Source organism: Bubalus bubalis, chromosome 20 (genome assembly GCF_019923935.1).
Source record: "Bubalus bubalis isolate 160015118507 breed Murrah chromosome 20, NDDB_SH_1, whole genome shotgun sequence".
Taxonomy (NCBI): domain Eukaryota; kingdom Metazoa; phylum Chordata; class Mammalia; order Artiodactyla; family Bovidae; genus Bubalus; species Bubalus bubalis.
The window spans coordinates 28,663,367-28,675,971 of record NC_059176.1 but is presented as its reverse complement, the minus strand read 5'-3'; the positions used below and the strand labels follow the sequence as shown (position 1 = coordinate 28,675,971).

Genomic DNA, 12,605 nt, shown 5'->3' with positions numbered 1-12,605 from the left:
TTTTCCTTGGTGTGAATCCATGTTAACAGATATGAAGAAAAAAATTTACATAATCAAGAAAATTCAATGAGTTATTTCACACCTTGTCTTCAATTTTCTATTGGCTTAGTGACTCCCTTGGTTTTCCAGTCTAGCCTCAGTTCTAAACTCCCTTCTCTTCTCTAGTTGATCTCATCTATTCCCTTTGTTCATACACCATAGCTATAAATCTCATCTACATACCATGAAAACTCCCAAAATATTATCTCTACTCCAGACCAACTAAATCACAATTTCCATTTAGAATTATCACAGGCATATTAAAATAAACATATTCAAAACAAATATGCCTCCATCCCAAATCACTGCTTTGCAAATGTCACAACCAAACAGAAAGCCAGAAACCTGACAATCATCCTTAGTTCTCCCCCTTAATTTTGCTCACATTACACATCCAATCCATTAGTTAAACCCCAAAAATTTTCTCTCTAAAACATATCCTAAGTCTGTCCACGTCTCTCCACACCATCTTTTACAAACCTAATCTAAACTAACTTCAAACTCTTGTTTGAACTACTGAAATAGCTACCTGGACATCCACATAAGAGATGTTTCACACCACTGTTGAGGAAGGTATTTCTAGAGGGAAGAGGAAGTCTGTCTGGAATAATGTGTAACAGCATGAGCAAGACAAAGAGAACATTTGTGTAGGGGCATGTCCCAGTAATGAGCAACTGATACAGACAAGGGAAGTGATCAAATAAATAAGTATATAAATATATTGAGGACAATGGGAGCCAGATTTCTCATTGTAGCCTGGAGATGGAAACACAAAAAAGAAAACTAGAATGAACCCTGTGGTGTTAGATTTGAACTAGGGATGAACTCAGCGGGGATGAATAGATAGAAAGATAAAGACAAACAGATACTAATGTGTGAGATGATCCCTCTGCCTAAAATGCTTTTCTCCCAATTTTGCCCATGGCTGGTTCTTTGTCATCCTTCCTGTGAGCCTAAATGTCACCTCCTCAGTTTCAGGGTTACCTTTTCTAACTATCCAAAACAGGACTCCTGGTTTTTTTTTTTTCTTTTGGTTTTAATTTACTTTGACAATTTATATTTGTATTTCATTTTCTGTTGTCCACTATAACTCTCTCCTAAAAATCTGCAAGCTCCTTGGGAATAGAGTTGTATTTCACACAGCACCCAACAGAGTTCTGTGCATATGGGAAGATACTCAAGTTTTATTTGCTGAATGAATGATATCAAGAAAAGGTAAGAACTTTCTTGCTTATAGAAAGAGAAACCAAACAAAAAGAATCCCATCAGCTCTCTTAGTGATCTGCTTCTTCATCCTTACGCCTAATCCCTCTCTAACATGTCTCCACTCCCCACACACAAGCCCAATCTCCATCAGGTCTCCTTCCCCTGCCCTACCCCTTCCCACAACACAAAAAGTGAATCCACTTTTATCTCTCATTTTCCATAGAACTGTTCTGAATTTCAATTGTGGTGGTGGTTACACAACCCTGTGTTTGTCAAATCCATATGTAATTTAAATAAAGTTAAGAGAAAATTAAATTGCACGTATACAATAATCACAGTCCTTCCTGAACAGTACTCAAAGAATACATCTATGGCACAAAAGTTTAGATGCATCACAATTAAAGAGTTATTACAACTTTTAAACTCGCTAAATATTTACCTCTTATATCATAGGTAGAAATTACTTTTACATATTAAATCCAATCTAGTACTATACTAGACCAACTTGCAGACCCAAAGGTGGCCAAATTAGGAAAGTTTAAGATCGCTCACAGTCTCCACGGAACTACTGTCAGACCAGTCACCCACAAAAATGAGACTAAGTAGAATCTTCAGATGAATCCAACTTAAGCAAGTTTCCAAAATACTACCTGCAATGACGAAAGAATCTTTCCCTAATGGAAGCAGAGATAACTTGAAACAAGAATAAAAAAAGTTTCATGAGCTTACAAAGAATTTCCTTTGAGAACTGCAATATCTTCTATACTATTACTACCATATGCTTTTTCCACACTATATCACTTGGACTTGGGCCAAGATTTCAGAAGATGTACAGTATTAAGAAAGCAAACATTTAAAAAATAAAGTTATCTATAATAGTGATGTCTTATTGAATATAGCCTGTAAATTGAACACGTCACTTACTTTTAAAAAACTAAAAATTTTAAATGTAAAAGATTAATAAATTTTATTTCCTGAAGATAATAAATAACATCCTTTGACCCCACTTTATCTTTTATTCCATTCTTGCCCCTGCTCCCATTCTGGACTTTGTATTTCTTAACTAACAATAACTCCTGGCATAACAGTTGAAAATTACAGCTTTCCCTCTAAAAGAAAAAGGAGTAAGTCAAATTCCAGTATGTAGACTCTGCTGTTGTTCAGAATTTCTTCAATGTGTTCAGTATCTGGATATTAGCTATTGTACACCAGGCATTATGCTTAGCAATGGAAAACAAAAGTAATAGTGTGTATGTGTGAGATACAGCAGAGGTCTTTGAAGGCATCTAAATTGTACTCACTAGGTAAAGAGCACAACAGATTTTATAAAAGAGAATGATACATTCAAATCAGTATTTTCAGAATATAGTCAATTACACTTCAATAAAACTGGGGGGGAAATACCATAAAAATATTTTAAGACTGTAGCTCTGCGTATTGTTAGCTTATAGGCAGGGGCATCTGTTATGAAGTCACTAGCACTACATGAACATAATCATTTCCCCAAACCCATTCTCAGTGTTACCATTCTTTTAAAATCTCTTACTTCAGGGAGAAAATAGATGTCATCAGACAGAAATCTCTTCAAGTTTTTCCCATCAAACCTAAAAATCTTCATCTTTCCTGCCTTACAATAAGAAACACATTACTATAAGTCTATCTCATTGGAAAAGACTCTGATGCTGGAAGGGATTGGGGGCAGGAGGAGAAGGGGACGACAGAGGATGAGATGGCTGGATGGCATCACCGACTCAATGGACGTGACTCTGAGTGAACTCCGGGAGATGGTGATGGACAGGGAGGCCTGGTGTGCTGCGATTCATGGGGTCGCAAAGAGTCAGACACGACTGAGCGACTGATCTGATCTGATCTGATCTCTTCATCAGTGCATCAGAGCTTTGACACTCAGTGTGGGATTTTTCTGACCAACAGCTTCAGCATTATTTAACAACGTACTAGGAATGTAGAATATTAGTCACCACACCAGACCAAACGAATCAGAATTTGCATCTTAACAAGATCCCCAGGTGATTCACAGTATGCACATTACAGTTTAAAAAGCACTACTATTAACAGCAGCCAACGCTCTCCCAGTTTCTCAGAATCTGAATACTATGAATTCTCCATTCTCTCTCCTCTATGACCTCTCAAAGAAAAAGCCCCACACTATTTTTCCCAATACAACTTTCTCAAAAAAGTTTTCCACACTCTGGTCTCCATTTCTTCCTGTTACTCTTCAACCCATTCAAATCTGGTCCTCAAACCACTCCACTCAGTTCTCATTAAGATCAATGATCTTGAGAATGTTACTAAATCCAAAGGACATCTTTGAGTCTTCACCATACTTGACCTCTCACCCGTATTCAGCACAACTGTCCTTTCTCTTCTTTAATCACTCTCTTTCTTGTGTTGACATGTACACTAATGATGTAAAAGCAATGGTGGATAAACTGCTGGTGCTTTAGCATGAATCAAGGCAGCTGTACCATTGGTAATCGTTTATTTTCATTGCCAAGGTATAGCCTGAAAAGAAAGGTCAACCTCACTACTTTAATAATGCAAATATATACACACATATATTTTATTAAACCTCAAGCCTTTTTTAATTAATTAAAAAAAATGTACAATATTATGTTGGTTTCTGCCACACAATCTCAAACCTTTTAATTTGTATTTTTTAATATCCTACTTAAACAAATAGGAAGTAAGCATAAAGCACTTCTGCATACTCAAGAAAGATGGTTGTGTCAAGGAAATGTAGTTTACAACTGCTGGAGAGTTGAACTAGCCACTTGTTTCATGCAACATCTTTTTTACCTGAAAGAACTTTAGACAAATTGTGGTTACTCAGACTTGGATATCTAGCAAACATTTTTTTAAAAATTAACCAAGTAAGCATTCCACCTCAAGGAAAAACAACTGACAGTATTTGCTGCCAATGATAACATTCGAGCTTTCAAGCTAAGTTACAACTTTGAAAAACTTGCTCCTGCCACCATGAGCTTGACAGATCCCATTATTTGAAGACTTTTCTGATTAAGTACTTATATTAACAAATATGAGTTTGTGACAGTGTAGAATGGTATATGGCAACACCAGGAATATCTATATAACTCAGCAGATCAATATTTTTCACATGACCAGTGCAAGATCTTTTAAACTTACACATGGATTTAAAAAAAAACAAACAAACAACCCACTCAAAGTACCAAACAATAGATTAGTACCAATAGATTTTAATCTACAAGAGTACAAGTTCATTGACATGATTTCAGAATCCACAATATAATTAACTCTTAAGAAACTATCACTTTGCCCACTTTGGGTATGATATCAAACGAGTATGATATCAAACTATACATAATTATGCAAAGACATCATTACAACTTTCTTCCCTTCCCAGCTACATCTATTGGAGGATGATAATTTTTTCATATATTGCAATCAAAACAACATAATACAATAAAATAAATGCAAAGCAGATGTGAGAATGTAGCCAAATCCAAATTCATGATCTCCACCCCTCAAAAACATGGTCCTCCTGGGAATTTCTTGGTGGTCCAGTGGTTAGGACTTAACGCTTTCACTGCAGGGGTCTGGTTTCAATCCCTGGTTGGAGAACTAAGATCCCACAAGTCATGTGGTGTGACCAAAAAAAAAAACAAAAACGAAAACATGGTCCTCTTGATTTTCTCTCTCACTGAATGGCATCATCATCCATTGTAATCTGAATTATCCATGGTACTGTCTTCTTTCTCACTAAGATATCCAATCATTCAACTATTTGACTATTCTACCTCCAAAATCTAAGTCTACAAGCATTTATTCTGTCCTCATTACACATTTATTATCCATAGAGCAGAAAAAATGAGTATTTTTAAGACACATTTAATCCCATCACTGACTCTTTTACATCACTGCTCTTAAGAAAAAACCAAAAGCATACACAAGATTCTATCTGATCTTGCCCCAACTTTCAACAGTTCTCCAGAGACCTTTCCATGCCCTGTCATACTATCTTTCTCCAAATTCCTCAACCACAACATGCTCATCCCACTTCAAAATTCTTCACATGTTGCCTTCCCTTTAAACATCCTTCTATCCTACCACCTTATACGTCATCCTTTAAATTCTTACTCATTCTTCGTATCTCTAAGAAAAACCACTCTGACTACCCCACTCCTCCAGGTCAGGCCCCTGCTACCTGCTGTCGCAGCACTCTGAACTTTTCCTTCATTGCACTTATCAAAGCTTGTAACCACCATTTCTATAATTATTTAATATGTGTTCCTTATTAGACTACCAGGCACCTTAAGAGCAGAGATTGTTATCTACTTTGGTCATCATATTTTTTTTTAACAATAAAAAGTAGGAAGATAATTTAAAAGATTAAAAGACAACACTGTTGTAGGTATTTTTAAATAGTTTTTACTGTACATGCACAATAGGAGGCTTTTACCACTGTATTCAGTATTGGAATCCAAACTTGAGGCAGTCTTTCTTAGGATATTTCTCTCTGGGAAGATACACCAGGAAAATGATTAATGGTGGTTGCCTCTGGAGAGGAGAACTGGTCACCCAGGAGACTTACACTTTACTGTATATCCTTCTGTGTCTTCATAATTAAGTAAAATGATTATTTTTTTAATATGAGCTTTCTGGTTACTAAAAGCACTATCCCTAATATTCCATTTACTAGATCTTCTGGGGAGATGTTAGATTCTTCCCAGAAGACATAAATTATATTATTTGAAGATTTAGTAGCAGGATCTACAACTGCCCAGGATTCTATCTACTTTTAAGAATATGTACAATGATCACCTATTTTGATGTGAATGCAAAACTACTCATTTATAACTCATTAAATTTATCTCAAATGTATAACGTAAATTTAACTCACTAATGTATCACAGATGAAAGCAAAAGCTAACTTGGAACTTGAATTTTACTTTCTAGAGCATTACCTTGTTAAGTTCAGGCATAAGAAGTATCACAGCTTCACAGAAAATGTATATCCCTTAACTTCAAAAAGACTGTCAAAGGGTTTCTCTTGTGGCTCAGTGGTCTAAAGAATCCACCTGAGACACAGATTGAATCCCTGGTCAGGAAAGATCCCAAATGGCTCAGAGCAACTAAACCCACGCGCCTCAACTACTGAGCTCTGGAGCCTGTGCAGCCACTACTGAGGCGACAGGCTGCAACCACTGAAGCCCAAGTGCCTAGAGCCTGTGCTCCACAACAAGAGGAACCACGGCAAGGAGAAGCTTGCACAGCACAACGAAGAGGAGCCTGCTCATCACAACTGGAGAAATGCCTGCAGAGCAATGGAGACCCAGCGTGGCAAAAAATAAATTAAAAACAAAAGTCAGAACGGGTACCAAAAAGTGGATAGCCATGGACAATATTAAGTTAAAGAAAGAGAAACACTTAACTGTTATGTTTAGAGCACTATGTTGGGCATCTCACTTGTATTATCACATTTAATCTCCATGAAAACCTATACCCATGTCTATCTCATTCCAAAGGCCATTGTTTTTACCACACCATATGCCTTTCCTGACTAAACAAACATATAACTACTAATAAAAGCTAATCAGACAAAAACTTATCTGAATATATAGGCATCTTTTGCTTTACTTGACATAACCAAAAGGACTACTTGCTACTATCTTATGAAATTAAGTTAAAAGAGATATTTTCACCCATATTTAAAATGTGCACATCATCCTGCTTTTCTCCTGCCTTATTTGTTGACTGTTTCAAAGAATTTTTAAAGGTTCTTCAAAACCCACCAGTTTCATGAAATAGTCTCCAAATAAAATTCAACATTAGATATTTAATGATATTAAATTAGCTCACTTTACTCAAAACACTTTTCACATTCTTTCCTTTACTCCTCACAAGGAGCGAACCAGATATGAGATTACTGTCATTTTTACAGAGGAAGAAAGTAAAGCTCTCAAGGGGTAAACTTCATTTAGCAAACCAAGAATCTGAATCCAGGTCTCTGACGACACACACCCATTCTTTCTACCTCACCATGCTGCATATCTGGTTTAAAGAAACTAAAGACAATTTTCCTTCTGAAAACAAGAAAATCTGGCTGCTGAATGAAGAAAGCAAGCTAAAGGTTTAAAAAACAACTGTCATAAATTTAATCAAATGTCTACTTTTGATAGACAATCTGCTGCTGCTGCTGCTAAGTCACGTCAGTCGTGTCCGACTCTGTGCGACCCCATAGACAGCAGCCCAACAGGCTCCTCTGTCCCTGGGATTCTCCAGCCAAGAATACTGGAGTGGGTTGCCATTTCCTTCTCCAATCTACTGATATGCTAAATAAAACAGGGCTAACCATTCCAATTTGAAATTCTCTTATACCTACACTTAGTAAATAAAAAATATAAATTGAATCTGATTTTAATTTCATCCACATTATATCAAATATGACTAAAGTCTGGAAAGGATAATGAAAAGAATAAGAATTATAATAGGACAGTAGGATTTTGCATTAGTGAGTTTGACATTTTAACAATTTCCTTTAAAATTGTTTTAATATAATGACACATTAGAAATGTCATTACAAATGCCTCTACTACTACATGTTAGTACTTAATGGAGGATATGATAGTTGATGTGACTGGTACATACGACTTTTTAAAATACCAAAAGTAATTCTCAGGTTAATGAAAACCCTCTAATGAAAGCTATGAATGCTCAAAAATCTATTTCACTGTTCTATGATTCTGACCAAAACAAGTGTTAACAGAGGGGCTAAATTATTATGTTCTCAAAATTTGCCAATAACAATAACTACTTGAAATAAATGAGTCACAGACTGCGATTTGGAAACTTTGTTCATAAGGATTTTTATCTTAATAGTACCACCTCAATGGGACTTACAACTAAGATTATTAATTATTCATTTATTAATTCATCTTCATTAACAATCTATTCAAAAATGAAGATGATCAAAAATACATCAATTTAGTGAGTAATAACGGCCTTATTCCCACCTTAAAGAAATTAAGATAATTATACCAAATTTTGTCAACATCGCAAACATTTTCTACTAATTACTTCAAAATCACGTTAAAACCAATATAGAAGCATCTGAGTTTTCACTTACTTATCACCAGAATTCAAAATTATAAATATAAAATAAATAAAAAACAAACATGTTCAGCATTTAGAAGAATGGTTAATCTAACTGGGCAAGAATCACATAAGAGGAAAAACATGGCATTAATGGCCAATCTAGTAATGATTCCTCAACATTTTTGCACGAATTCTACATAATCCTCTAAATAAAATTGCTTAAACTCTCAAATCTCAATCTGCTTCTACTATTCCAAAAACTATGCCATGTGGTTAACATTCAATTTATACCCTCTCAAAACTTTAATTTACAAAGCCATGATTTGCTTTAACAAAAGTACAGGAAATTCCCTGACAGTCTAGTGGTTAGGACTCGGTGCTTTCACTGCAGTGGCCTGGGTTCAATCCCTGGTTGGGGAACTAAGGTCCAGGAAGCCACACAGTGCCACCAAAAAAACAAAAACAATAAACAAACAAACAAAAACCCAAAAACAACAATGCCAAAAAAAAAAAAAAAAGTGTCCTAAAACTTACCAATGAAGAAAGGGTATTCATTATTATCTGTATTTTCATATCAATTTCAAGTCAATTTCTTGATACAGAAATAAAGAAGCATTTGCATTTTCTGAGTTCATGTTTTGAAAATGAATCAATCAGGTTATGGGGTAGAATTAGCATTCTCTACTAATTCCTATTCAATCAACAAACATGTATTTGTGTCATCACAATTATCATTACTGGAGTTAGTTTACCTACCAATTTTTATTTCTCAGAAGATTGTAAATGCAAAACTACAGAAACTTTTCAAAAGATAAGTTTTAAAACTCACTAAAGAAACTGGAGCCTATTATACAGACTGAAGTAAGCCTAAAGAAAAACACCAATACAGTATACTAACGCATATATATGGAATTTAGAAGGATGGAAACGATAACCCTGTATCAAGACAGCAAAAGAGACACAGATGTATAGAACAGTCTTTTGGACTCTGTAGGAGAAGGTGAGGGTGGGATGATTTGGGAGAATGGCATTGAAACATACATATTATCATATGTGAAACAAATCGCCAGTCCAGGTTCAATGCATGATACAGGGTACTCGGGGCTGGTGCACTGGGATGACCCAGAGGGATGGGATGGGAGGGAGGTGGGGAGGGGGGTTCAAGATGGGGAACACATGTACATCTGTGGCGGACTCATGTCAATGTATGGCAAAACCAATACAATATTGTAAAGTAATTAGCCTCCAATTAAAATAAATTTCTATTAAAAAAATAAAACTCACTGAAGAAAAATTTATACAAACTCAAATCAGCAGATGGTTGAAAACATGTTATATACATGTCACTACAGCACCCCCAAATGAAGATGATGAAGGGCTGTACTTACGTTTCAAAACAACGATCCACGTTGTCAGACATCAAAAGCAGCATGCATAGCTGTTCAAGGGCTATTAGTTGCATGTCCCTTTCATCTCCTTGTCCCATCTGCAGCCATTCCAGCAATGTATCTGGGTCCACATCTGCCATTGTTTCTTAGGCTTCTTTGCTTAAATTTAAAAAGCAAAGGCAAAAAGTCCTTTAATTGTCCGGAACTGAACAGCGTGGGCTTAATTTTTTTTTTTTCTTTTCTTTTACATCGGCAAGAGCCAGATTTTCTTGGTGCCCTGGGAATTAGAAAAGACTCGTAAGTATGTTTGGATAGTGTACTTAACCGTAGTTATCCAACTTTCCTTATTTCTCGGGTTTAACTTCATACATTGTACTATATAAAACCAGTTTTGCACAGGAGTATAAGCTGATTAGGCTGCTGCTTAAACTGGAAACCAGAGCCGTCTTTGTCAAAGTCAGTCAAACAAGCTTCGGATCCCACTATTGCTATCACGAATGTGTTTGCCAAAAGGCAAACAACACCTTACTAAGGGTTCTTTTTTTTTTCCCAGAAAACTTCTTTCCCCCTCCGTCGTCCAAAGCTGATCTTCTGATAAGGATTAGATTCAGTATTTTAAGGAAATAGCACTTTGATCCAATTCCCCTCCAAATCAAGTCTCTACTTTAAAATTACCCTCAATTTCTTAAATTAAATTCTGCTGATTTAATTTACTGCTATCCTTAAGATGTCCAAATACAAACGATATACAAGATCTATGAGTAGATTAGGAATTTTGGCAGTAGCAGCAACTGTTCTTAAAAGTTTAAAAAGAAATGCTACAAGTAAGTGCAATGGACTAACACGTTACAGATCAGAACACAGGCCAATCTGCGGTCCTCTTTCCCCATCCTCACCGAATGGGGCAGTTGGTTAAAAACAACAGCAGCAACAACAGAGAAGCAGCCACAACAGGCAAGTCAATACAAAAACTCATAAGCACTCTGACGAGGGGACAGCGTTGGGTCCCATGTAACCCAGCTGCAGGTGCATAAATCCAGCGGCAGGTTCCGGTGGGCACCCAACGGCGGCGATCTGCAAGGGTGACCCAAAACTCGGGGCCCAGCCGACCCGGCGCGGGAGACGCAGGCACCGCGCTCCGGTTTTCCCGAACCAAACCCGGCTAAGTTAGCTACCTGTGTCGAGGAGGAGGGTAAGTTTTGGAGGTGGAGCTGCGAGCCTCTCTGCCCGAGAGGAGGAGGCCGGAGCAGGCAGGGCGATGGGTCTCCCGGGAGCAGCGCCCGGAACTCCGAGGCCCGGCGGGACGTCCCTGGCCCCGTGGGGCGGCGATCCTTTCTCAAGGACAAGGGGGCCAGCCATGGGCTCTGGCTCGGACAAACCGGGGCCCGCCGTGGGCAGGGTCGGGGGAGGTAAACAAAGGGGCCAAGCGGGTGAGTCGGCGGCAGTCCGCCGACCTCACCAGGGGCTGGGGTCTCGCTCCCAGGCTACTGCCAAGCATCCCTGATCCCGGAACCAGGCTTGACCCTTCCGACCGCCGAAGACGCTCCTGCGTACCCTTTCCTCAATCTCTTACCCAGGCCTGTCGTCTCAAACCGCTCCGGTCCAGCTCCAAGCAGGCCGCGGGCTGAGCCAGGCCCGGCCGCGGCCCTCGAGTTCCCAGGAAGCCGCAGGCCGCGCAGGTCGAGCCGGGCTGGCGGCACAGGAAAAGCCGCGCCTTGTCCCTCCCCTTCCTCCGCAGGGACCTGCTGACAGGAAAGCCAGAGGTTCCCCAGACCGGCGGCAGCCAGCTCACGTCCCGTCCCCGGCACGCGGCTCCTCAGGCCCCGCAGTTTAGAGGCCCGCGCCGTGCTGCCGGCGGCTGCGGGGGGAGGCCGCGTCCATCGCGATCCCGTAGGGGGAAGGGAGGAGGGTCGGGGGAGAGGCGGGCGGGGAAGCTGAGGAGGGCAGCAGTGCGCCGCGGAGGCGGAGCAAATGGGCTCCGCTGGCTGCGACCCCGCCGGCCGCCCCGTGGGGCGCTGTGGAGACCTGTCGGCCCGAGGCGCAGGGTGGCAGAGTGCCGGGGCTCGGAGCAACCGGTAGCTTTGTCGCCGCTACCGAAGGTCTCCGGCTCCCTCGGCCTCGTCAGCTGTCGCTTTGCTATCGTACACTCTGCGCCTCCACGTTTCGTTGTCAATTCAAGCGCGCTCCCAGCACCGCGCGCACACGGGTGCACGCACGCTCAGCGTGTTTTGCACGGTGTGTATACACTTGGCGTGCGCTTGCTGAAAGCCCCGACGCTGCACGTCAAAGCCGCGGCCCAACCTGTCCTGGCCCGGCCTCCCGCCTCTGCGACCCGGCCTCCTGCGGGAGCTTCCCCTCCTCGCGCACGGAAGTGCGTCGCGGGAAGAAAAGCGCCACCCTTCGGTCCTGGGAGGCAAACTGCCCGGCAGTTCAGAAAGAAAACCTTTCACCACAACCCTGGGAGGTAAATATTGTCGAGTATCCTCTCTACTGTACAGACGAGAGAGCTGAGGTTCCAAAAGGTTTGAATTCAGGCCCGGTGGCGTTCCCAGGAAGCAGCAGTACCTCGAGTGTGTTTTCGACTTTTTCCTATGGGTTGTGATCTTAAGTATGTCCGTAGTTATTCCCTTCGAACGTTTTATTTCACACGCGTTGAAAACAAAATATGCCTGCTTATGAGAAGCGCTTGGAGACAGTTGAGACGTAATTAGTTGGAAATGTGATATAGCTTTTTTTTTAATCAAGAAATGAATCCCTTGGTTTGTGAGATAAGTAAACCCATGACCCTACACCCTCCGTATTTAAAAAACAAAAATGCGTGTTAGTATTTGAGGCGTGTTCCTTTCTGCTGCATATCTTTGAAGAACTAGTATTTTG

At 40.0% G+C, this 12,605-nt stretch overlaps 1 protein-coding gene across 6 annotated transcripts in view; it reads right to left on the bottom strand.

Annotated features, from left to right (window-relative positions):
• Nucleotides 1–11,701, bottom strand: part of HECTD1 (HECT domain E3 ubiquitin protein ligase 1) — a 75,828-nt gene extending 64,127 nt beyond the window's left edge. For 5 of the 6 annotated variants that reach the window (XM_025271334.3, XM_025271337.3, XM_025271335.3 and 2 more), the window contains exons 1-2: nt 11,302–11,701; nt 9,729–10,005 (exon numbers count right to left, since the gene is read on the bottom strand). In XM_025271334.3, coding sequence (XP_025127119.1) covers nt 9,729–9,868 — 140 coding nt within the window. In that variant the 5' untranslated portion in view covers nt 9,869–10,005; nt 11,302–11,701. The remainder of the gene's footprint in view (nt 1–9,728; nt 10,006–11,301) is intronic. The other variant, XM_006056604.4, reaches the window with a different exon arrangement.
• Nucleotides 11,702–12,605: the final 904 nt, after the last annotated feature.